The sequence below is a fragment of the Rhinopithecus bieti genome, unplaced genomic scaffold (assembly GCF_001698545.2).
Source record: "Rhinopithecus bieti isolate Rb0 unplaced genomic scaffold, ASM169854v2 scaffold_13577, whole genome shotgun sequence".
Taxonomy (NCBI): Eukaryota; Metazoa; Chordata; class Mammalia; order Primates; family Cercopithecidae; genus Rhinopithecus; species Rhinopithecus bieti.
The window spans coordinates 1,505,777-1,532,936 of NW_016807867.1; the positions used below are offsets into that span (position 1 = coordinate 1,505,777).

The 27,160-nt window shown below is 42.8% G+C and overlaps 1 protein-coding gene across 3 annotated transcripts in view; it reads right to left on the reverse strand.

Annotated features, from left to right (window-relative positions):
- OSBPL1A (oxysterol binding protein like 1A) overlaps positions 1 to 27,160 on the reverse strand; it is a 240,516-nt gene that overhangs the window by 2,077 nt on the left and 211,279 nt on the right. For all 3 annotated transcript variants that reach the window (XM_017884011.1, XM_017884012.1, XM_017884013.1), the window contains 9 exons: positions 17,315 to 17,449; positions 16,238 to 16,335; positions 14,413 to 14,595; positions 8,736 to 8,843; positions 7,754 to 7,843; positions 6,627 to 6,753; positions 3,196 to 3,312; positions 2,448 to 2,571; positions 926 to 1,016 (listed from right to left, as the gene is read on the reverse strand). In XM_017884011.1, the coding sequence (XP_017739500.1) occupies positions 926 to 1,016; positions 2,448 to 2,571; positions 3,196 to 3,312; positions 6,627 to 6,753; positions 7,754 to 7,843; positions 8,736 to 8,843; positions 14,413 to 14,595; positions 16,238 to 16,335; positions 17,315 to 17,449 (1,073 nt within the window). The remainder of the gene's footprint in view (positions 1 to 925; positions 1,017 to 2,447; positions 2,572 to 3,195; positions 3,313 to 6,626; positions 6,754 to 7,753; positions 7,844 to 8,735; positions 8,844 to 14,412; positions 14,596 to 16,237; positions 16,336 to 17,314; positions 17,450 to 27,160) is intronic.

The window sequence follows — 27,160 nt, forward strand, 5'->3', positions numbered from 1 at the left end:
AGACCATGATTTTTCTAATATACCATGCTACACATAATCCAGAAGACATGAAGAGACATTTCTGAAGACATACAAATAGCCAACAGGACATGAGAAAATGTTCCACATCACTAATTAGGAGGGAAACGTGAATAAAACCCACAAGATTATTATCTTACACCAGTTAGGATGGCAATTATTAAAAAGAAAAAACATGCTGGCAAGGATGCAAAAAAAAAGCGAGCTCATACACTGGTAGTGAAAATATAAATTGGTAGAACCACTATGGAAAATAGTATGGAGATTTTTGTGGTTTTTTTGTTGTTTTTTTGAGACAGAGTCTTGCTCTGTTGCCCAGGCTGGAATACAGTGGCACGATCTCGGCTCACTGCAAACTCCACCTCCCGGGTTCACGCCATTCTCCTGCCTCAGCCTCCTGAGTAGCTGGGACTACAGACACCCGCTACACGCCCAGCTACTTTTTGTATTTTTTTAATAGAGACGGGGTTTCACCATGTTAGCCAGGATGGTCTCGATCTCCTGACCTTGTGATCTGCCCGCCTCGGCCTCCCAAAGTGCTGGGATTACAGGCGTGGGCCACTGCGCCCGGTCAGAGATTTCTTAAAAAAACTTAACTACCATAGGATCCGGCACTCCCACTACTGGGTATCCAAAGGAAAGGAAGTCAATGTATCGAAGGGATACCTGCATCCCTATGTTTACGACAGCACGATTCACAATAACAAAGATATGGAATTAACCTGTGTCCATTAACGGATGAATGGATAAAAGTCAGTGGAAATAACTTTTTTTCAGGCCTGGGACGACTCGGCAGGGTTTGTGTTAGATAGGCCCTTGCTCTGGGGTCAGTGTCTGGCATCCCTGCCTCGTCCCACACAGCAGCCTGCCTGAGGGCTCAGCCACATCCCCTGACTCAGGCACGCACCTCGTCTTCCAGTCCTCTTCTGACTTGGACCTGTTTTTGCGGGCTGCTCTTTGTTTTTCCTCAAGTCGTTTTTTTTCTTCACTAGCTTGATCTAAAATAAGAACATCAATACAAACCATTAACACTCTACATAGAGGATGCCAGGCACAGTATTAAGCACAAGAACTTCACAAAAGAACCATCTACACGTTCTCCCTTTTATTAGAACACAAATACCAGAGTCAAATATCAAGCAAAAATTGTAACAGATACCTGGACTAGTAAGAGGCAGAGCTGGTATCACAGATGCAGCATCTCTTTGACAGCCTATGCTCTTAACAACCTTGCCAAGAACAACCTGCTTATTCTTAAGGCCAAAACAACTGTGTTAAAATTCTTCAATGAAAATTTGGGTGTAAAAACTAAATAAACATGAAATTATTCTAAATTCTTAGTGAGATCTCACAGAGCTCCTTCAGATGCCATTCTTAAGAAATTTAAACAGTCTTCCAAAATACTGTTGCAGTGTCTCACTTTTTCTCCACTGTGGCACTATGACATGTTAGATGTGATGGCTGTATCATAAAAGGCCATGTGGTGATTCTATCATAAGAGGCTACCTGGTGTGGGAGAGGATGTTTAGCAGCATCCCTGGCCTGCAGACGCCAGTAGTACCTCCTAAGAAGTAACAACCAAAGTCTTCAGACTTTGCTACATGTCTTCTTGGGGGAGAAAATGCCCCCCTTTTGAGAATCACTGGATTGGAAGAAATTGATAAGATAAAAATGGGCTGGATGCAGTGGCTCACACCGGTAATCCCAGCACTTTGGGAGTCTGAGGCGGGTGGATCACCTGAGGTCAGGAGGTCTGAGACCAGTGTGGCTAACATGGTGAAACCCCATTTCTACTAAAAATACAAAAATCAGCCATGTGTGGTGGCGCGTGCCTGTAATCCCAGTTAGGAGGCTGAGGCACAAGAACAGATTGAACCCAGGAGGTGGAGGCTGCAGTGAGCTGAGATTGTGCCACTGTGCTCCAGCCTGGGAGACAGAGCGAGACTCTGTATAAAAAAAGAAAAAAAAAAATGTTGTAATTGATACCCCATTTACCCTGATGTGATTATTACATATTGTATGCCTGTATCAAAATATCCCACATACTATGTAAGTATATACACCTACTTATACCAACACACAAAAACATTTAAGTTATAATTAACCAAGGGGAGGCCGCACTCTCCTCTGAGGCTGACAAGGTGCTATGTAAATTCTGAAGCAGACAGTGACTTAATTAGTCAGAAAATGCCTCTGGCCAACTCCAGTATATTAAATTCTCAGGGGAGTATTACCACAATAATATGAGCTAATAAGGTCTGCCCAGATTTCCAAATTTAAAATAAAAGTTACTGAATTTAAACTGAATGTTAACTCAAACTTAATCTCTAAGAGAGACTAAAAGTGCTCGTACCCCAATGATGCTAACAATCACCAGGAATAAAACAAAGCAGCATCCCCCGAGAAATGAGTCTTCACTGGCTAGTTACCTATCTCTCCATTTTCCATGGCTCTAATGTCAGGCCGTAACCTGCAGTCTGTCTTGGGAATCACACTCTCCATGTCTTTGTCCACTTCATTCAAAACCATTGCAAAACTAGTAAAATTATACATCTGAAAAGAAGCAAAAGGATGGAATTAACATACGCCAAGGCGTAACGCAAAACGAAACGTCCTGAAAGTAGAAGAGGGTTGACTTGACAATGACCCCTTCCCTTTCGTGGTAACAATGGTCAGTCTTTCTCAGATCACACATATCTAAATGTTTTCACCCAAATCTGCACCATCTGTGGGTATCTGTCTCAAAAAAATCTCAAAGCAGGCTTTGCAGAATAAATATCCTCTATCATGATCAACTTTAAATAGAACTCTAAGCAAACGCCAACATTCTTTTATCTTCATTAAAATCATTCCTTGCTGGGTCTGGAGGGCTGGTACTGACTAGGCTGCACCAGCTTATATTTAATCAGGACAAGTTTTACCGCTAAGTAGCTATTAAGCCCCAGTGAAGGCCTAACCCAACACATCTTCCCAGCCGGATGCCAGAGGGATGGACAGCATGATGCACTTACGATGCACTGAGCTCAGGCAAGAAGGGAGCACCCGGGAGTCAGTGGGGGCTCAGGATGCCAACCTGCCTGTCTCCATGCTGCCTGGGCTGACCCTGCACGTGCCAGGAAAGAGCGCCACAATGCTGAACACAAACAGTGAGGCCACAGCCAGCAAGCCCAGTCTCACCTGGGCAGAATTTGGAGGCCGTGGGGCTATTCGCCATAGAAGAACGCTCCCAGGGATAATGAATACACTTTCAGAATCCGGCATTGGCATTTCATCTGACTCCTCAGAGGTGCTCATCTAGAAAAACCAACCAATGAACAAAACTTCAGTAAAAAGTTTTAAGATATAGTCAAGCACCACATAATGATATTTCAGTCAACAACAGACTGTAAATATGATGGCAGTCCCCTGAGGTTATAGCGGAGCATGTACAGAAATCTGCTATATGGCATTTGATATTGGCATTGCAGATCAAGTAAGGGAAATGACTGATACTCAGTAACAGTGTTGGGACTTTTGGCTTTCCACATGAAAAAAGAGATAAAAATACATACACGATCTAAGTTTGTGTAAGTACACTGTGTGAGGTTCGCACAATGATGAAATCACCTAATGATTTCTTAGAACATATCCCTGTCCTTAGGAAAATATATACACACTTGCAAATTGTAAACCATCATTTATTGCACACCACTAGAATGTAAACTACATGAGGGCAGGGACACTGTGACTTTCTAATTCTTATATCCTTACTTTGAACAGTGTGGGAAGCCAATGGATACCTGCTGAATGCCCGAGTGGGTGCTGAGAGTCTCACAAGCTTTGTGTGTTGTGCCACTTAGTGTTACCCGCATTTAAGTCATTATCATCATCACTCTTTCCTATAGGGTTTTATGTTTTTAAGGCTGTTTCCTTTTTAAAGACAAAATAATTCATTTGAGTATTTATTTTTAATATTTTGGAGATAGGGTCTTGCTGTGTTGCCCAGGCTGAAGTACAGTGGTGCAATCACAGCTCACTGTAACCTAAAACTCCTGGGTTCAAGTGAGTTTCCTGCCTCAGTCTCCCAAGTAGCTGGGACTACAGGTATGTGCCACCACACCCAGCAAATTCTTTAAAAATGTTTTTATAGAGATGAGGAGTTCTCATCGTGCTGCCCAGGCTGGTCTTGAACTCCTGGCTTCAAGCAATCCTCCTGCCTCAGCCTCCCAAAGCATCATTTGAGTATCTACTAAGGAACTTCTGGAGGCCCAGCCACTGGGGTGTTAGAGAAGCACCGTCACTACCTGACTTTTGTGGAGCCCACACACTAGAGAGGAACAATCTGAGAACAACAAAAGGTTACACTCTTGGGGAAGTCAACTAAATTTATCAATGGCAGCAAACCAGGAGAGATCCCGAATGCATCTGATGAAAAGAGAATTTTTCATTAGATGAAATACAGGGAGCCAGCGTTTCCTCGGGCTCTCCTCCCCGCGGCCCCAGCTATGCTACTGTTCTATGTATGTGGTCTTTATGCAACAACGCCTCGAGGAGAGGTCACGACCGCTTTTTAGACATATGGAACGAAGGCTTTGGAAGGGTAAGTCATAGTCCCAGCATCACACAGTGAACAAATCTAGAACTACTGGCTAGAGACACATTCAGTGAATATACAGTTTACAAAACAGCACAAGGCCGGGCGCGGTGGCTCAAGCCTGTAATCCCAGCACTTTGGGAGGCCGAGACGGGCGGATCACGAGGTCAGGAAATCGAGACCATCCTGGCTAACATGGTGAAACCCTGTCTCTACTAAAATACAAAAAACTAGCCGGGCGAGGTGGCAGGCACCTCTAGTCCCAGCTACTCGGGAGGCTGAGGCAGGAGAATGGCGTGAACCCGGGAGGCGGAGCTTGCAGTGAGCCGAGATTGCGCCACTGCACTCCAGTCTGGGCGACAGAGCGAGACTCCGCCTCAAAAAAAAAAACAAACAAAAAAAAACAGCACAGAGGTGACAACACTAATGACACAAACTTCCCGCAGTGTCTGTGTTCAGGAACGTCAGAAATCCGTGGTAGGCAGATGACAGGAACACAGGAACGAGAGAGACCAGAAAAGCAGTGGATGTGTGAGAATACCTGCTCTCTCCAAGAGGAAAAAAAAAACACTTTCTCCCCGACTGACCGGGAATTTAGGGAATATCAGGAATGTTCTCTGGAATTTCACCGACATTCTTGGCCATCCCCACTCTGTGAAGAGAGTGGGAAGGCAAGCGTGTTGTGGAGATCGTCTTTGTCAAGGAGCTGCAGCCGAGGAGTTTGTGTCGGGGGTCCCAGAACCCCAGACATGCCCTTCTCAGCCCTGTCAGTTTCCTGCTGGCTGTGGAGCACAGTGGGCGCACAGTTCCCGTGGGCAGGAACACGGGATGCAAAGAGGGAAGCAGAACTGTGCACACACAGCTGACGGGAAACAAAGAAAGAAAGAAACAGCCCCAGCCACAGGAAAGCAGAATGCTCCCGCCATTTAATAAATCTCTTTTCATTTTGGGAGCAAGGCTAACTCTGTCTCAAAAGAAAGTCGCTCATAAATACACCTTCTGCTTTTGAGGAATCTTAGGGTTTCCTGAACTTTCACATGCATAAGAAACGTTAAACAGCCCCAGAGACTGGTCTTCAGTAGGCCTGAGGTGCAGCTGGGCCGCCTGCATTTCTAATGAGCTCACAGATGACGCTCAAGATGCCAGTCTGAAGAAGTACTTCTGGCAGAAATGACTTTATCAGTCTTTACTATGAGCAGATACTATTCTGAGCCCATTATGTCTGTTAACTCATTTAACAGGTAGGTGCTATTATGGTGCCCGTGTTACAAATGAAGGCACTGAGGCAGAGAGATGAGAAATCTGGGCTTGTACTGCTCATCAGCGGTGGGGCTAAGATTCTAACCCAGAGTTTGCGCTTGGAACCATTATCTTGGTTACTGGAAAGGAATCCATCCTCAAACAAATATTTCCTGTCCAAAGAGGTACAGTCCTAGAGCAGTTATGCCTGGAGGGAAGGGGCAGGAGTTTGCCAACCACTGGAGCCTGCTTGGGACCACGCGACAAGAAGCCATGTGCCTCCCCTACTGGGATTTTACTGTCCCACAAAGAAAGTTTAGTAAGAAGAGGACAACAGCCCAGGGATAACTCCTTTCACTACGACAGTCTTAACTTCAGTAATTTCATGATAAGGAACAAGGCAACAAAACTGGTAAGCATGAAAATGTCAGAGAGAATTTTGGAGGAAATTTTAAATCTTCAACAATTTCAACTTTCTATGCACATAAACAGGAGGAAAAGAAAATTTCTCTCATTAAGATGAACTCCAACATTCCAAAGCTATGTGAATTAAAGCAAAGTTCCACATATAACTGCTCCACAGTTAAAAAACTGATACGTGTCCATATCCTATACAAGCCTATGCCAAGTACTTGTTAAAGCAAATGTCTGATCATTAAAAAGAGGAAAGTGACATGCATGAGCAACAAGGAAGAAGAAAGTCAAATTGTGACCCTAGAGCAGGCCAACTCCAAAAGGATTAGTACACATTGAAGAATCCAGTGATTCCTTTGATACCACCTGACAGGATGTTCACCTGTTTGCTGTTCTTCTTCTCTTCTGTATTTTTCTTATCATTTTTTTTGTAAGCATCAAACGTGGCAGGGTCAACACTGTATAAACATTCCGTCCACTTCCCATAGAGGGCACAGAGCTTCTTTTTGCTGGCAAGAAAAACTGATGTTTAGTTAACAAACCAGTGTTTGTTTTTTTAAAAGGTGACAGCACCTGGTGTTCCCAGATGGTCTCCCATCCAAGTCCTAAACCAGCCTGACCCTGCTTAGCTTCCAAGAGCAGATGAGACCAGGCGTGTTCAGGGTGGCATGGCCATAGACTGTTTTGCTGCAATTGAATATTACTATAAAGGTGTGTACGAATCAGATTTTCTATTTTGTGTGTGCATGTGTGTGTGAGAGAGAGACAGAGACAGGGTCTCACTCTGTCACTCAGGCTGGAGTACAGTGGTATAATCATGGCTCACTGTAACCTCAACCTCCTGGGCTCAAGGGTTCCTCCCACCTCAGCCTCCAGAGTAACTGGGTCCACAGGCATGCGCCACCACACCTGCCTAATTAAAAAAATGTTTTTTATAGAGACAGGGTCTCACTGTGTTATCCAGGCTGGTCTCGAACTGGCTGAAGCAATCCTCCCCACTCAGCCTCCCAAAGTGCTGGGAATACAGGCATGAGCCACTGTAAGCAACCAAATCAGGTTCTTTAATGAAACAAACTTCCTTGTAGAAGAAAGATTTTTCAACTTATTAGAATGCTTGTTTCCTAGGTTATGGCAATGTTTTTTGTTTTTTTGTTTTTAGATGGAGTCTCGCTGTCACCTGGGCTGGAGTGTGGTGGCACGATCTCAGCTCACTGCAACCTCCACCTCCCAGGTTCAAGCAATTCTCCTGCCTCAGCCTCCCAAGTAGCTGGGATTACAGGTGCCCACCACCACGCTCGGCTAATTTTTTTGTATTTTTAGTAGAGATGGGGTTTCACTATGTTGGCCAGGCTGGTCTTGAACCTAACCTCGTGATCTGCCCACCTCAGCCTCCCAAAGTGCTGGGATTACAGGCGTGAGCCACCACGCCCAGCCAACAATATTTTAATACGAACATTTTATCTAGTGAACAAAATCTATACTATTCAACATTTAAAATGGAAATTTTACCTTTTATCTTGAATGTAGCCTTCAACTTTGTGTAATTCCTTACCAAAAAGGCCACATGGCTTAAAATTCAACACACATTTGTCCCCAGTCCTATAAAGAAAATATTAAGTTCAGATTATCATTTATTACCAAAGCAGCAGTAGAGAAAAATAACTGATAACTTTTCTAGCAGCAGCTACTGTTTACGGATTTTCTCTGTGTGCCAGGCTCCACACTAAAGTGATAATGATTAATCCTCCATTGGTAATCTTCCCACCGTAAAGAAAAGGTATGTGAGGTGCAGAAAGAATATGTGACTTGCCTAAGGTCACAAAGTAGAATGGGAGCCCAGCTCTTTCTAGTAACTCCTAAGCCCCCCGTCTCTCTGGCCCCCACTAGACAAAGGAAGCAAAATGAGCTGAGATTGGAATTAAGGTTCACAGAAGCTGGGGAAGCTGAGTTCACCCAGTCTTCCTTCATCAGAGACTTTAATGAACCCTCTTTATTAAATAAATGGGCTTCCAGTCATTCAAGAGTTATATTGCCTGATTTCTTTTTTCTTTTTTCTTTTTTTTTTTTTTTTGAGATGGAGTCTTGCTCTGCCGCTCAGGCTAGAATGCAGTGGCATTATCTTGTCTCACTGCAACCTCCACCTCCTGGGTTCAAGCAATTCTCCTCCCTCAGCCTCCCAAGTAGCTGGGATTACAGGTGCCCGCGACTACACCCAGCTAATTTTTATATTTTTAGTAGAGACAGGGTTTCGCCATCTTGGCCAGGCTGGTCTCGAACTCCTGACCTCATGATCCACCTGCCTCGGTCTCCCAAAGTGCTAGGATTACAGGCATGAGCCACCACGCCCAACCTATGTTGCCTGATTCTTAAATTTTCATCAGCCCGTTCTAGAGCTTTTCTTTAAAGACAAACAAAACCAAGAAAACTGAAGTGCACTAAAACTGCTTGATGAAAACTGAAGGAATGGATGAAGTACCCCAAGGTGCCTTACTTGTGGTTTATGATTTCCACATTGCCGTACTGTTCGATCCACAGTTTACCCACAATGATATTATGCACACAGCAGGTGGGATTTGTCCACGTATACGCCTCATTGTGTCTGAAAAGCAAAATCAAACCCAGAAAAATAAGTGAGAGGTATCACTTTGTTTAAAAAGTGCACTTGCTCCAAATGCCGTTACTCAGAATAACAAACCAGGCTGCTTGAGGTAACTAAGTTCTAAGACTTTAAAAATTCTATTGATGTTAACTCACCATAAAATTGGGATCATTTGCCCATTCTTGTTTCTTGAAAGGAAGTAACAACTTAAGAAAAAATTCTATACTTCCACCAAACTCCAAATAAACTATGTACATAATCATTTCAAGCATTCAAAAGTGTCATGAAACATTAAAAAAAGCTGGAGTAGAAACAGAAAATAAAAAGTCTATTTAGTGCTTTCTAGAGAAAGTACCCTCCAGCTCACCAAAGGAAAAAACTCATTTATGTGAATACACTCCCGGTATTTTATAATCCTATATACCCCGAGGATTAGAAATCATTCTACTATAAAGATACACGCACGTGAATGTTCACTGCAGCACTGTTCACAATAGCAAAGACATGGAATCAACCTAAATGCCAACCAATGATAGACTGGATAAAGAAAATGTGGCACGCATACACCATGGAATACTATGCAGCCATAAAAAATAACAGGTTCATGTCTTTTCTGGGAATATGGAGGAGCTGGAGGCCATTATCCTTAGCAAACTAACACAGGAACAGAAAACCAAATACCACATGTTCTCATTTATAAGTGGGAGCTAAATGATACAAGGAAGGGATGAACAGACACAGGAGCCTACCTCAGGATGGAGGTTGGGAGGAGGGAGAGGATTAGAAAAAATAACTATTGGGTACTAGGCTTAGTACCTGGGTGACGAAATAATCTGTACAACAAACTCCCGTAACAATAGTTTACCAACAGAACAAACCCACACATGTATCCCTAAACCTAAGATAAAAATTAAAAAAAAAAAGTTTTATTATTATTATTTTTTGTATTTTTTGAGACAGAGTCTCGCTCTGTCACCCAGACGGGAGTACAGTGGTGTGATCTCGGCTCATTGCAACCGTCACCTCCTGGGTTCAAGTGATTCTCCTGCCTCAGCCTCCTAAGCAGCTGGGACTACAGGCGCCTGCCACCATGGCTGGCTAATTTTTGTATTTTTAGTAGAGATGGGGTTTCGCCATGTTGGCCAGGCTGGTCTTGAACTCCTGACCTCAGGTGATCCACCTGCCTCAGCCTCCCAAAGTGCTGGGATTACAGGCATAAGCCACCGCTGCACCTTCATATATTCGTCCTTAGATATGTGTTTTTTTAATTTACATAAGGTAAAGCTCATTTTTGTTGGTACTCAGGTCGATGCTTGTACAGATCTGTGTAACCACCACCAACACAATCAGAATCGTAAACAACTCCTCCACCCACAAACACTTCGCTCATGCTTCTCCTGGTAGTCAAACCTTTCTCCACTCCCAGTCCCTGGATCTCCAACTCATTCCTTATCCCCAACAACTGATCTGTTCTCCATTGCAATAGTTTTTCCCTTTCCAGACATCCTATAAATGTCGATTACCTTTTGAGATTAGCATCTTCAATTTGTATAATGCACCTGAAATTCATCTGTGTTGTTCTACGTATCAGTCTCTGTGCTGAGTAGGGTTCCGCTGTATGGATGTGCCACCGTTTCCGTGACTATTCACCCACTGAAGGGCAGGTGGGCTGTTTCCAGTTTTTGGTGGTGATGAATAATGCTACTATAAACATTTGTATACAGCGTTTGGGATGAAAGTGAGTTTCCATTTCTCTAAGGTAGATACCTAGGAGTAGTATGCTGAGTCATGTGATAAACATAAGGTTAACTATATAAGAAACTGCCAAACCGTTCTCCAGAGTGGCTCTACCATTTTACATTCCAACACCAACAATACACAGGTTGAACATTCCAAATTTGAAACTTGGAAATCTGAAATGCTCCAAAATCGGAAACTTTTTGAGCATTGACATGACACTCAAAGGAAATGCTCACTGAAGCATTTCAGATTTTGGAATTTTGGATTTGAGATGCTAAACTGGTAGGTATACTGCAAATATTCCAAAATCTGAAAATATTCAAAATCCAAAACACTTCCGGTATATTTTTATAAAGGGATACTCAACCTGTATGAGATTTCTAGCTCTTCCACATCCTTGTCAGCACTTGGGACTGTCAATGTTTACAATTATTTTGATTTTAGACATTGTAATAGGTTACGGCTGTCTCACTGTGGTTTCAACTTTGTAGTTCTCTAATAACTGATGCTGTTGAAGATGTTTTTACATTTATATTTATTTATTTTTTAGAGATGAGGTCTTATTCTACCATCTAGGGTGGAGTGCAGTGGTGGATCATAGCTCACTGCAGCCTCAAACTCCTTGGCTCAAGCAACCCTCCTGCCTTAGCTTAGCTATGACTACAGGCCTGTGTCCCCATGCCTGGCTAAATTTATTTTATTTTATTTTTTTAGAGATAGAGTTTCACTAGGTTGCCTAGGCTGGTCTTGAACTCCTGGCCTCAAGCAATCCTACTGCCTCAGCCTCCTAAGTAACTGGAATTATAGGTGTGAGCCACTGCAATCAGCTGACAGCATCTTTTCATGCACTTATTTGATATATATAAATATTGGTGAAGTATCTATTCACATTTTTCACCCCATTGGGCAAAATAATTTTTTATTGTTCTTTTTTTTGTTATTGTTCCAGAGACAGGGTCTCACTCTGTTGCCCAGGCTGGAGCACAGTGGCGCAATCATGGCTCACTGCAGCCTCGAACTCCTGGGCTTGAGAGATCCTCCCACCTGAGCCTCTCAAGTAACTGGGACAATAGGCTCATGTCACCAAACCTGGCTATTTTTAAAATGTTTTAGTAGAGACAAGGACTATGTTGCCCAGGCTGGTCTCAAACTCCTGGGCTCAAGTGATCCTCCCAGTTCAGCCTCCCAAAGTGCTGGGATTACAGGCATGAGTCACGGCGCCTGACCTTATCATTTCTTATTGTTGAGTTTTAAGAATTCTTTATATATTGCGGCTACAAGTCCTTTATTGGCTATATGATTTGCAAATAATTTTTACTATTCTATAGCTTATCTTTTCATTCTCTGAACAGTATCTTTCAATATAAGGTTTTTAATTTAATAAAATCTAATTTATCACTTTTTTGTCTTTTATGGGTTGTAATTTTGGTATCATATCTGTAAGAGTTCTTTGCATAATCCAAAGTTGTAAGATTTTCTCCTACGTTTTCTTCCAAAACCCTTAGTTTTGCATTTTATTTTAGCCTATGATCTATTTTGAGCTGATTTTTGTAAAAGGTGTGAGGTCTAGTTTGAGGTTCATTTTTCAACATATCCAACTGCCTCCATAGCACAGACGGTTGTCTGTGGAAAGGACTATTCTTCTTAGCTGTACTGCCTTTGCGCCTTTGTCAAAAATCAATTGACCACATTTCTGCGGGTCAATTTCTGAATTCTCTTCCCTGTCGCATTAATCTGTGCAGTCTCTACTTTGGCCACCACCACACTGTCTTGATTACAACAGCTTTAGAGTTAAGTCTTAAAATTGGGTAGTGGGAGTCCATCAATTCTGCTCTTCCTTTTCAAAATTATTTTGGCTATTCTCTGTCATTTGCCTTTCCATACAAAGTTAGAATCAACTTCTCTGTATCTGTTAAAAATCATCTTAGGATTTTGATTCGGACTGTGTTCAGTGAGGGGTGAACCAACATCTTAACTATAATTGAGGCTTCCAAACATATCCAGACAGTGTGTCTCTGCACTACTCAGATAATCCTTGATCACTTTCAACAGTATCTTGTAGTTTTCAACATACACATCCTGTACATATTTTGATATTTGCATTCTGCCATTGAGCCTATCCCAGTTATTATTACTATTCTATCACTATAGTTTTAGTACTAAAATTTCCAAAAATATTTCTGGTTTTTTTTTTTCGCTAAAATGTCTTTCTACTCATTTGAGAGCGTCCACCTTTCTCTGGTGGAGCTACTTTACATCTCGGATACAAGTGACAGTATCTGGGTCAGCTGTGGACTGGAGTCTGTTGACTGCCTTTTCTATTTTAGTTTGTTGAGATTTTCCTGTTTCTTGCTATGCTGAATGATTCTGGATTGTATTCTGGACACCTAAATATTATAAGACTCTGTCCTCTTAACCTCTTCTGGAGAATATTGATAAAAATTTTGTTTTAGTAGGCAATTAACAGTGTTTCAGGCCAGAAGTCCTGACTCTCCTCCTGTGGGCTTTGATTCCAGTGTCAGTTTAATTTTCAAAGCCTCTGTAGTGCTGCTCAGATCTACCCCTCAATAGCCATCCAGGGACCTGGATCTCAGGCCACACAGTATTTCAGATCCTAAGGCCCTTGTGGACCCTTCTGGGTCATTTCAGTGCATGCGTGTATGGATGAGCTGAGGAACTCATAACACAGCTTTAGGGGACCCCTTTCTTGAGCTCCTTCCTCTTTGTGGTTTCCCTAACACTCTTAGACACCAGGCGGCGCTTTCTCTCCCCTCCGGCTGGCAAGCTGGGGTTTGAGCCTCTCTGCTCTGTCTTGTATCTCCCACAACTAGGTCTTCCGCTGGGGTAGAGGAGTAAAAGAAAAGAAAGAAAAACAAGCAACAGGGATTCTCTCACACTCTTTGGACCCCAGGGGTTCCTTTACTCAGTTCCTCTGGCCAAGGAGAAGGACTCTGAGTTTGAGGTACGTGTGTGATTGCCACAGCCACCACCGCAGCAGGAGTGTAGCTACAGACCCTAAGGCTTGCTTTGGGGCAAGGCTGTGAGACAAAATTGAAACAGGATTTCCCCTATTCTCTACTTCCTGCAAGGGTATCTTTCTATGTCCTTTAATTAGAAAGAGAGAGTTACTCTTAGACCTTTTTTGGTCTGCCTCCAATGCCCAGTTCTGCAATTTGCTGCCCTGATTCTAAGCCAGATTTGGGAGAAATATATAAAACCAGTAAACTCACTGCCATACTGGTCTTCAGGTTTTGATTTCTCTCCCCGGTCTGCCTGCTACTGTCTACTTTTCAGAGTCCTCAGGTTGTTGCTTTGTCTTCTGTCTGGGGTTTCTAGTTGTAATCAGTGTTAAAGAGATAGGGGATCGTATGCTTATTCTATCCTAACTGGAATTAATTGTGGATTTAAAGCTAATCTTGCAAAAGAACTCCCAATTCATCTAACGCCTAACATGTGCCACACAATTGTCATTTCATTATTTCTCAAAGTGAATTCATTTTGAAAGATCTGTAAACAAAACATTGGCACAAGGATATAAAAAAGCATGCTTCATAAGAAATGTCATGAAGCAATTAACTCCATCGATCTTAAAATAGATCCAAACACCAGAGTCAAACATCAAGTTAAACTATTTACACATACCCAGATTAATTAGCAATGGCTACTGCCATGTTTCTCAAATTCGTTTACACAGAGGTAGACAGTTTGCATTATATGAAACCTGTTTCTTTTTCTCCAGTTTTTGAACAATAAGGTCCGCTGAGTGTGCATGTCTACACTTACAGGTAGGTATACATGAAAACAGTTTAATGGCTTGATTAGAACTCACTCAAGGAGCTCCAAGGTGATGGTTCCTTTGGGTTCTGCTTCTACACTCTTCCCCCAGAACTTCAGTTTGGGATAGATTGAGCCATGAAAGATGAAGTCATTGTTTAATCCTTCAGCATGAAATGCACTGATTGGTGGGTGATGGCTGACCTGTTCGGAGATGAGTCTAAATCCAAGGTCATCTCTTAAGATGTAAAAAAAAAAAAAAAAAAGAAACATTATAATTAACTCTATCATTAAACATGTACATAATTGCCCTTTCAAAGTAAACAATTCTTTTTTTGTTGCTGTTGAGACAGAATCTCGCTCTGTCGCTCAGGCTGGAGTGCAGTGGCATGATCTCGGCTCACTGCAACCTCTGCCTTCCAGGTTCAAGCAATTCTCCTGCCTCAGCCTCCTGAGTAACTGGGAATACAGGCACCACCACACCCGGCTAATTTTTGTATTTTTAGTAGAGATGGGGTTTCACCATGTTGGTCAGGCTGGTCTCAAACTCCTGACCTCGTGATCCGCCCGCCTCGGCCTCCCAAAGTGCTGGGATTACAGGCGTGAGCCACCATGCCCAACCAACAATTCTTTATTCTCCTTGCAATGAAACAACTTAATCTATGAGAAATTATACAAATACAACCCAAACCACCAAATCCAATGTTGTAATGCTAGCTACTTGAACAAATTAAAATAAAGAACACCCAGATGAATTTGAGTAACTTTGTGTCCACTTTCAAACATTTAGGGAATAAATGAGATCAAAACTTGCGCAGAGAAGAAGAGGAACACATAGAAAAACTAAAGCCAAATAAAGTCCCTTAATCATGTATAAACAAGACACAGGCTGGCTCAAGCAAACAGAACTGCACTTACAGATGTAGTCATTGACTTTATGCAAACAATATATACTTATGCTAATATCTTTTATTTATATTTTTTAATAAAGAGATATTTTTATAAGAGGGCCTCGGCCGGGCGCGGTGGCTCAAGCCTGTAATCCCAGCACTTTGGGAGGCCGAGACAGGTGGATCGCGATGTCAGGAGATCGAGACCATCCTGGCTAACACGGTGAAACCCCGTCTCTACTAAAAAAATACAAAAAAAACTAGCCAGGCGAGGTGGCGGGCGCCTGTAGTCCCAGTTACTTGGGAGGCTGAGGCAGGAGAATGGCATAAACTCGGGAGGCGGAGCTTGCAATGAGCTGAGATCCGGCCACTGCACTCCAGCCTGGGCGACAGAGTGAGACTCCGTCTCAAAAAAATAAAAAAAAAGAGGGCCTCACTGTTGCCCAGGCTGGAGTGCGGTGGCTAATAACAGGTGCAACCCCACCACTGACCAGCACGGGGGTTTTGACCTGCTCCATTTCTGACCTCCCTCTCCTGGGAGGTCACCATATTCATGCCAAACTTAGTGCGGACACCTGACCAGCATAGAGTACTACAGCCCAGAGATCCTGGGCTCAAGAGATCCTGCTGCCTCAGCCTCTCAAGTAGCTGGGACTATAGGCCTGCGCCACCATACCCAGCTAATATATTTTAAATGATTATTTTTAAAAACTCGATCATGTCTTATGATCTACATAAGGAGAAAAGGCGGGTGATTAATCCCATGTGATTAGGAATACAAAAATCCTTGCAGTTATTTTTTTAATGGTAGCTTTTATGTATGTTTCAATATTTTTGACAGTCTCTAAAATAATAGCTATCCTAGAAACAAACATCAAAATTGTTAACTTGCTCCAGTCCTATGTAATTGTTATTGGTGATGACCAATACGTATGTATTTCTCCTCTTCATCTGCAAGGCTATATAAAGCATGCAAGTGGAAAGCCTCACCGCACTAATTCGTAAGTCTCTCCCAGCAGTGGGTTGAAAGGCTTTCCAGTCCGCTCCCACTGAGAAGCAACGGCAGATACAGCAAACGCAGCTACACACTGTGGGACAGAGCATGAGAACAAGTCAGTAACAGTCGAGCTCGCACCGCATTCTTTTAGGAACTGAAATTTGGCCGAAGACAGTAATTTACAGAATTATTTTGAGGAGTTTAATTACTTTGGAGTTTTAATATGGCTCTAGCAGTGGGACATGGAAACCTGGATATTCAGAATGAAAATTACTTTCAGTCACTTCCTATAGTGACTGGTTATTCCCAACCATGGTGTTCATCACACTCTAACAGTGCCACAGATTCTCCTAAGGACTTTCAGAAACCCTCAAGTCCAAAGTTACTTTTAACTCATTTAAAATTTTTTAAAAGTATCACACTCCAGGATTGGGGATAGAGATATAAAACTCCACAACTTAATTGGTGTTAAGTCCACTGAGGTTGGAAAATGCTGATTTATATAAATGCAAGGACAGAAAGACTCAGTTTAGAATGCTACTGTTTTGCTGAAGGAGAACAATGTGTCCACTATACTCTGCCTCTAACTAGTCCATCCATGTACGACATCTAAAATCTTCCAGCTAAAAAATTAAAAAGTGCAATTCCTTGCTGTCTTTTAACATATAGCAATGTATATATCTTTATATACCCAAGTAAGCACAAACATATTTTTCTACTTTATATGTGTGTGTGTTAACTTCTTCTTGGAAATACCCTGAGCAAGTCTGAAAGAAGAAAGGTTGAATTCTTCCCCTAACACAATGCTACTTTCTCAACTAAATATTTAGCAAAAGCCCCCTAATATCCAGGTTTGCTTACGGGCCACCTCCCACTTCTCCTGCAATACTCATCGGTCTTTGCACGATGGTGTCGCCCTGACCAGAGGACACTCCAGACGTGCGGACTGAGCTTTGATAAAATTGCTCACATGGAATTTAACACTAATTGTGTGAATGTGTGTGTGTGTTCGGGGCTGGGTTGGTAACGAGGTCTCTCAGAGTTAGACCTTTTCCTCCCTTGGCTCATACCTGCATCCTTTCCACAGGATCAGAGAGTGAACTGGCCTTATGGATGAGGTAAGTATGCTCCATGTATTCAGTTAGGCGCTGTAGGAAGCTCAGAGGCTCATTAAATATAACTGGCATCGTGATCTTGGATAGTTCCTATTGAACCAGAAAATGGAAAGTGTTACGTCCCATATACATAACAAACAAAACTATTGTTATCTTTACATAACATCCTCCTGGAAAGGACAGAACAGAAACTAGCAACCCGTGAAATTTCTTCAATATTGGTTCAATTTCACAAAATCTTCCCAGAGCACCTAATACCGTGGAGTATATCCTTCTAGGTCTTGAAGAAGGAAATACAAAGACTGCCCAAACATTCTCCGTGGCTCCAGGGAGCTCACTCTCTGCTGGTGAGCATGAGCAACGACTCTTAGTCTGCCTTGCATCAGAATTAGGAACTGGGAGACAAAGGCAATGGAGACAAACAAAACTCTTCATAGTGGTGGTAAAATAATTAACTGCAGGGCCATTAATTCCTGGAGATGGCTCCAATGCCTTGAGTTCCTTCATAAGCAAACTGTTGAAACCCCTTCCCCTGTCGACTTAAGCCTCATCAATCAGAACCGCCAAACTAACCTCTATCTAGGGACGTTACACTTTCACCAATATGAATATACTTTTTGGCTCCTTCAAAGAACACCTTCTAAAAGCTCCCCTTCCTTCCTTCTCAGTGGAGTCCAGTGGAACAGCTTCAGGTCTGGGGCTGTTCAAGTCATGAATCACTGTTCAAATATATGTGTTAAATTTCAGTATGTCTACATTTATGTTGTAACAATGGGCTAAGGATTAACCACTCATACCATTTTTGTGAGTAGTTTTCCAAAACAAATTTCACAGCTTTTGAAATGACAATGAAATGAAATGATGCGACAACACCGAGCTTATCTGAGCACACCAATCTAGTATAAATTATGGTCTAGGGTACTAGCAGCCTACGGCATATTTTACAGAATAGATTTTAAATTCTGTCTGCCAGAATGCTGCCATCACAACCAACTCTCAAAAATCATTTAACAATTAGGAAGTTTCCAACCTCAACTGCAACTGTTCAATTCTGTTTACCATGTGCCACCAGCAAGCAATATTCTGGTGAGGCCTTTACAAAATTCATTAAGTAACACACCTATCTTGGTATTTACTGGAATATTCTGACGATCTTCCCAAACTGCTATCAACCATTCCCTTGGGAATCAGGTCTTTCATGAGGGCTGCTGGCTGGTCGTGTGGGCGGGTGAACAGTGCTGAGGTGCAATCAGGCTGAATGCCACCTGACCTACCTCTGACTTTTCCCCTAAATATCCATGTTCCCACTGAGATTTTCAATTAAAAATAATGCAGCCTTCACAGAACTGAAACTGGAGCGCATTCAAAGAAAATAAGCTCATTCATTACCATAAAATACTGCAGAAAACACACAGACATGTAACAGCTCAGCCTAATTAAAAGAAATGGTAAATTTATTGCTGCATCATTGGGGAGATGAGTGAAAACAGGAATGTGCATAGAGAAATAAAGGAAGGCTCAACTACATACACTCCAAGAGCTCACTAAACCCAGAGATTCACTACTGGGAACAAGTCAAAAAAAAAACTGGGACTGCCAAGGCTTGTCTTAATTGAAATGCCCCAGGCTCTCTTTCTTCGACTTTTCTTTTTCTTTCTTTCTTTTTTTTTTTTTTTGAGATGGAGTCTTACTCCATCACCCAGGCTGGAGTGCAGTGGCACAATCTTGGCTCACCGTAACCTCTGCCTCCCAGGTTCACACAATTCTCCTGCCTCAGCCTCTGGAGTAGCTGGGATTACAGATGTGCACCACCAGATGCAGATAATTTTTGTATTTTTTTAGTAGAGACAGGGTTTCACCATGTTGGTCAGGCTGGTCTCGAACTCCTGACCTCAAGGGATCCAATCCTTCCACTTCAGCCTCCCAAACGGCTGCAGTTACAGGTGTGAGCCATAGCATCTGGCCTTCTATTTTTCAATAAAAACTATCGTTATTTTTTTTCTATTAAAAAAACTAATTGGGAAATACATATCTATCTTAGTATAAAATATAATATTGAAATAAAAACATGAAAATGTCTCTTTACTTCCCTTTCCCACTTCTCTCCCCAGACACAAAACAGCAGCAACACTTTGGGATACAGACCTATGTATTCACACACATAAGCATACATACTCCTGATTTACATTCACACACAGATTTTTTTTTTTTTTTTTTTTTTTTTGAGGCAGAGTTTTGCTCTTGTCGCCCAGGCTGGAGTGCAAAGGCGCAATCTCGGCTCACCGCAACCTCCACTTCCCAGGTTCAAACGACTGTCATGCCTCAGCCTCCCGAGCAGCTGGAACTACAGGCGTGCAGCACCATGCCTGGCTAATTTTTTTGTATTTTTAGTAAAGATGGGGTTTCACCATGTTGGCCAGGCTGGTCTCGAACCCCTGACTTCAGGTGATCACCCACCTCAGCCTCCCAAAGTGCTGGGATTACAGGCGTGAGCCACTATGCCCAGCCAAAATTTGTTTGTTTTAATGCTTGATGTCAGCTCTATGTATTGACTCATTACACTTTCACTGTGTTTTGCGCATCTTTTAGCGGGGTGTGATACACATGTAAGGTACATACATCGAGTCTTTTAAGTTCTTTCTAATCACAGGATAGTGTAATGCCAAGACCACTAAACCAGACTGAGTTCCACTGCTGGGTTCACCATTTACTAGCTGTGCAGCTTTGACCAAGTTAAACCCTGTGCCAGTTTCCTCCTCAATAAGTACTAAGTGCTAATATAATAGTATCTATCATAAAGCATAGTTCTGGGCACATTAATAATGCTAGATGTGTTTGTTAAATTTAAAACAACGCCCATATATGGACGCACTGTGAACTATTTAATCATATATCTTTAAGAATATAGGCAAATAGGGATTTTAAGTAGATTTCTCTAAAGTGGATTTTCTGGGTCAAAAGTATGCTCATTTTAATTTATTTATTTACTTACAGACACTACCAAGCTGAATGCTTTCCAAAATAGCTGAACCAATTTATACTCCCACCAATGGTGCATGACAGTCAACATCTCTGATGCTAAAAGAGGTGTATTACTCCCACTTTGTTCCTTCTGGCATGTTTATGCTGTCATTAAACTCATATTTAAGTGAGCACCTACTATGTGCCAGGTACTGCAACAAAAGCCTCATTACAACCACCACTTAACCTGGAATGCCCTGCTCTCTCTTCCCTTTATTCCTCTATGTCCTACCCAGATTTCAAGGCCCAGTTCAAGTCTTTCCTCCGCAAGTACTGTAGCACTCACTGATTTCCTCCTCCTTCCAATTGCTAGAGTACCAAAATGTATTGCTCACAACTGAGCATTTGATCAGAGATTAGATTCTATTACCTACTGTTATGGTATGGGTGGTAACCAGCTTATCTTGCTACGTGTATAGTAATACAATTCCTTGGGAAAGGGACACTATCTTATATCCCATCTATGCCCCCCCATCACCTCACAGAGAGAGGGGAACACTGCAGGTATGCCCTGCCCCAGATGCACCCTGCATTCTCACTGCCCGGTGAGCTTTCCCTTTTCAGGCATTTGTCACACACACAACTTCCCGCCTCCTTCAAAGGAGAGCTCTTTGAAGACAAAGGTCTTGCTTAATAATGCATGTGGTTAACACAGCTAAATGCTGAGTAAAAAATTGGTAACATTTGAAATATTATTCAGCGCTTAAAAGAAATGAGCTATCAAGTCATGGAAAGACATGGAGCAAACATAGATGCCTATTACTAAGGGAAAAAAAGCCAGTATGATTCCAATTGTATGACATTCTGGTTAAGACAAAACGATGGAGACAGTAAAAGGGTCAGTGGTTGCCCAGAGTAAGGGGGAGGGATGAACAGGCAGAGCAAAGGGGATTTTGAAGGCAGTGAAAACATTCTGTATGGTACTACAATGTTGGATACACGTCATTACATGAGCACAGAACACTAAGAGTGAGCCCCAGTATAAACTATGAACCTGGGGTGATGAAGTATCGCAGGTTCACTGACTCTTTTTGTTGTTGTTGTTGAGACGGAGTCTCGCCCTGTCGCCCAGGCTGGAGTGTAATGGTGCATTGTCGGCTCACTGCAACCTCCACCTCCTGGGTTCAAGCAATTCTCCTGCCCCAGCCTCCCAAAGAGCTGGGATTACAGGCACACACCACCACGCCCAGCTAATTTTTTGTATCTTTAGTAGAGACGGGGTTTCACCATGTTGGCCAGGCTGGTCTCGAACTCCTGACCTTGTGATCCGCCCACCTCAGCCTCCCAAAGTGCTGGGATTACAGGCATGAGCCACCGCGCCTGGCCAGGTTCACCAGTTCTAACAAATGGGCCGCCCTGGTGAGGGATGCTGACTACGGGGAGGCTATGCACGTGTGGGGCCAGGGAGTGTGTGGGAACTCTCCGCATCTTCCTCTCAATTTTGCTGTAAACTGAAAACTACTTTATAAAATAAAAGTCTTTTAAAAAATAAAATGAGGCCAAGCATGGTGGCTCACACATGCAGTCTCACCAGTTTGGGGACCAAGGCACAGGGATCACGAGCCCAGGAATTCGAGACCAGCCTGGGCAGCAAAGTGAGATCCCATCCCTACAAAAAAATCAGAAAACTAGCCAAGCGTGGGGGCGTGCATCTGCAGTCCCAGCTACTCAGGAGGCCGAGGCAGAAGGCTTGCCTGAGCTCCGGAAATCAAGGCTACAGTGAATCATGTTCATGCCGCTGCATTCCAGGCTGGGTGACACAGCAAGACCCTGTCTTAAAAAATAAAATGAAATTTTAAGAAAACGAATTTTGATGAATCATACTTTAGGAAAGATCAAATTATCTTTCTAGTTCTGCTACAGAAAATATCGTAGCTGCGGTCGCACGTGATAAAAGAGAATGTAAAGCCAAAAAAGAGTAACAAAAAAAGTACAGAAGACTGTTAAGGCAATTAAAGAAGTCTATAATGACTTCGGATTTCTATTGCTTGTGGTACTAGACACAAACAACGCTACTGTGGTAACAGTGATATTTACACTCCAAAACTTGTGATGATTTTTCCTCATTCTAAATAAATATTCACATTAAAATCTGAGAGAAAAAAACAGGTTATAAAGCAACATGTTCAAAAATATTCTAATCTTGTTAAATATGTTTTTATAGACATAGAAACAAATGCTGGAAGATAGTAACATGAACAAGTTAGCAGTGGGTATCGCTAGGGATTGGTGGCATAGGGAATCCTCATAACCTTCCTTATGCTTTTCTGTATTTTCCAGATTTCCTAAAATGAACATGCATTGCTCTTCTAATCAAGGGTAAAACGAGATGTTACTTTAAAACCTAACAATAGGCCAGGCGCGGTGGCTCAGGCCTGTAATCCCAGCACTTTGGGAAGACGAGGTGGGTGGATCATGAGGTCAGGAGTTCGAGGCAGCCTGGCCAACAGGGTGAAACCCCATCTCTACCAAAAATACAAAACTTAGCTGGGCATGGTGGTGTGTGCCTGTAATCCCAGCTATGAAGGAGGCTGAGGCAGGAGGATTGCTTGAACCCAGGAGGCAGAGGTTGCAATGAGCCAAAATTATGCCACTGCATTCCAGCCTGGGCAACAGAACAAGACTCCAACTCAAAAACAAACAAACAAACAAACAAACAAAACCCACAAAAACCAATTTCAGACAGGCAAAAGGAAAAGCCAGGGAAGCTAACAGCCTCACACCGCAGCAGCTGGTCCATCTTATAATACACACACTTGCATTGATGCTAGTCATGAAATGGACAAGGAAAAACTGGTGTAGAAGTAATACAATGGAAACTTCAGATTAGTCCACTCCTAAGTTCCAGAGACAGGAAATTGAAAGAACAGGTTCCTACTTCTTGGGTAAGGCTGCTGCTAAAGATAAACAAATAAATAAGAAAGGGCTCTGAACAGACAGTAGAATGGTGGTTACTGGGCGGGGGGAGGCGGAGTGGGGAAGTTGGTGTTTCGAGGGGACAGTTTCAGTTTTGCAAGTTGAAGAGAGTTCTGTGGATGGACGGTGGTGATGGTAGCACAGCAATGCGAGTGTACTGATGCCACTGAACTATACTTAAAAATGGTGAAGGTGGTGCCTTTTATGTTATGTATGTTTTGCCATAATTGTAAAACCAAGGGGAAAAAAATGAGCTCTGAGATCAAACTTCTACATTCAAATCCTAGTTGTACTACCTACTGCTTGCCTGGCAGCCTGCAAGTCCCTAACCTCTCCCTATAGTGGGGACAATTTCATTACATACCTCACCAGGCTTGTAAAGATGAGATGTATTCATTAATATAAAGCACTTAGAATAGTGCCAGGCATCTGTTAAGTGAGCAATAAATGCTAGCTATTATCACTGTTATTAATAATGCAGACAAGATCTCCAACCTCCAAGGTTGCAGGAAAGCAAGTATGCCTCAATGGCTGGGATACTCTGCCCTAACCCAGGGGCAGCTGAGCTGCAGAGAAGCTACACAGACAGCAGCATGGCATAGGGACCTGAGCTTAAAAGGTGAGGGAGTGAGGGACAGGGTGCTGCCCTTCCTGAAGCCTGGGCCAGGAGGGATCCAAACACCAGGATGGCAGGGGTTCACTGCAGTGGCAACCAGTGACAGCCAGTAGGTGACACAGACTATGCCATTTCTGGCTCAGCTCTCTTCCTGTTTTCTCCATTTCCCTTTATTGTACACAACAGCAGGGTGGGATTGATTATAAAGAAATTTTAAAAGTTTATTCATTAAAATACCACTTCACACCAGTTAAGGTAGGAATGGCAATCATTAAGAAGTCAGGAAACACAGGTGTTGGAGAGGATGTGGAGAAACAGGAACACTTTTACCACTGTTGGTGGATTGTGACTAGTTCAACCATATGGAAAACAGTATGTCAATTCTTCAGGATCTAGAACTAGATGTACCATATGACCCAGCCATTCCCACTACTGGGTATATACCCAAAGGATTATAAATTTTCTACTACAGAAGACACATGCACAGTATGTTTATTGCGGCCACTATTCCACAATAGCAAAGCTTGAATCAACCAAATGTCCACTGTGACAGACTGGATTAGAAAATGTGGCACATATACACCATGGGAATACTATGCAGCCATTAAAAGGGATGAGTTTGCGCCTTTGTAGGACATGGATTGCAGCTGGAAACCATCATTCTTAAGCAAACTCATCCACAAGAAGGAGAAAAACCAAACCACCGCATGTTCTCACTCATAGGTGGAATGAAAATGAGATCACTTTGGACTCGAAGGGGAACATCACCACTGGGGCATATCATGGGAGGGGGAGGAGGGAGGGATTGCATGGGGAGTTATACATGATATAAATGATGAATTGATGGGTGCTGACGAGTTGATGGTGCAGCACACCAACATGGCCATAAGTATTACATATGTAACAAACCTGCACCGTTATGCACAGTACCCTAGAACTTAAAGTATAATAAAAAATTAAAAAAAAAAAAAAAAAGAAAGAAAGGGAAGAGCTTTACCTTGTAAGTCTGATTTTGAATTTTTCCTGAAAACACTCTAAGGACTATCATACACTCACTGAGGAAGGAACAGATGGACTGCGGATGACATTTTAGTATTTATAAGACAGGAGTGCTTCCCTCAAAGGGATTTTGCTTTGTTTTCTCAGGAATACTGGCCTAGGGATGTAATCTTTCAACTCTAAAGCAATGCTGTGTGCACTGCCATTTCTCCACATCCAGCTCCATGGGAAAACACAGCACAGCAGGATGGGGCAGGCAGGTGTCCACAGCCGCTGGCTGTTCAACACCAGTCACCCGGGCTTTCCAGGGGTTGGAAGCCAATGACAAAGGGGGTGGTGTGAACTCTGGAGACCAAGGCACAAAGGATGTGGGTTTATCATCAATTCAATAAGTAGATTTATTTTTTAATCATTTGAAAAGCTGCTAAAATTCTAAAAGTCTCTTTTAATAAAATGTTGTAATCTATAATAATTTAAACAGGTTTCCATTTATTTTAGTAACTCAGAATGAATGCATTCAAGAAAATGGAAAGGCACATGGCTGGGTCAAATAACAGAGACAGAATAAGAGGCAGAACCTGGACTGCCATAAAAACAATCTGGACCTTGAAAGAGTGTAACATGCTATTTTAAAATATAGCAACTTACTTGCAATTGTATTGCCTCCATCATCTGTAATTATTTTTAAATAATCTTACAATTATTTCAATTGCTAAAACCTACAGTTCCCTAGCGAGGTAGTGAAAAGCTCACTGACACCAAGTATATTTTATTTCCTTCCCTCTTAGACCTCTTGAAAATTCACTGATACATCATTTTCACTTCCAATCCAATGAAGTGTGGTGTTGCATTCTCTAGATATTGTATACAACTAATATGACTATATATTCCAATAATAAGAAAAGCAACAATTCACATTATGAAGATCAAGCTTCAGGAAGAAACATTGCCTAGAAACTTCTATCATTGAGAGCTTCAGGCAGCTGGAAAAGTCAAACATTTATGCCAAGCAATTCCAGCTAAAAGCAAAGTTTAAATATCACCATGCAAATTAAGAACAACCAATGATGAAACTGCAGAAACTCCTAATTGCAATTGCTCACTGGCTGACAAACTGAGAAGAAGGAGAGAAGCACTAGAGAAACTTGAGAGCAAGGCCAAGTTTGAGATCAACTGAAACTGAAAATACTGTATAAATGTAAAGTCTACCACTGTAACAGGACAGAAGTGTAACTACTTAAGACCTGGGTTATAGAGAGAAAATTCCCCTCAGGTACTAGGCTAGGTGTGTCTGCTCTGTTGCCCAGACAGCAGCTTCTGGGCAGGGTGCTCCCCCGCATGTGTGACCCAAACCCTGGTGGGTCCCCAGAGCTCTCTCCACTGACAGCCGGGGGCTGGCGGCAGTCGGCTGTCCTCTGGATAAAGCCGTGCCTCCTGCAAGACGGTGATGGCACTGGATGTTTCCTCTATGACACCTCTACCTCCCACAGCTACTGAGGACGAAAAAATTCATCGTGCTTACAGTTGAGAGCCTTGGAGGGCCAAATGTCTTTCTTTCCCCATCTCATGCTGCCCAGTTCCCTCCCCTCCACACAATGCCTAACATCTCATCTATCAGTTTATCACTGCATGACGTTCTTGCCATCTGAATACCACTGATTACACGCAGAGGAGTTACTCTAAGGCGTCCCGGGATAGCTGCCTATGGCCACTCTGGATGGGCAGTTTGAAAAAAAGCCTGCCGCCCTCAGGCCTTCTGTCCTCAGTCCTCACAGGCCAGTCGGAGGGTACAACAGGGGCCAGAGTGAAAGACACACAGGCAGAAAGGAAGGCGCCACGGAGCGGGAAAAGGGGGTGTGCTCATCATGGGTGAACTGAACCACAGTGTGGGCACCTCAGTGCAACCAGCGGGAAAACAGGGAGGAGAAGATAAGAAAAGCTCTAAGGAAAATGCTAATGAGCATAATGATATTCCTTTCCTATTCTTCCTGCTTAGCAGCTGAACAGCTTCAGAGTTGGGAGGTGGTGTGAGCCCTCCTGCTAGGCGACTTCACTAAAGGCTGGACAACACCTAGACAGGCGTGTGGAGAGACAATGGAAGCACGGGCCGCAAGCTTGCACCGGATCACTCGGCATTCGTGGCTTTAAGGGAATCTACTTCCACATGCATTTTCTCCTAGAAACTGGCAAGTCTCAGAGGGCACCTGCACTGGAGGGACTGTGCTGCTCCTCTTTGCTCATCTCCCCAT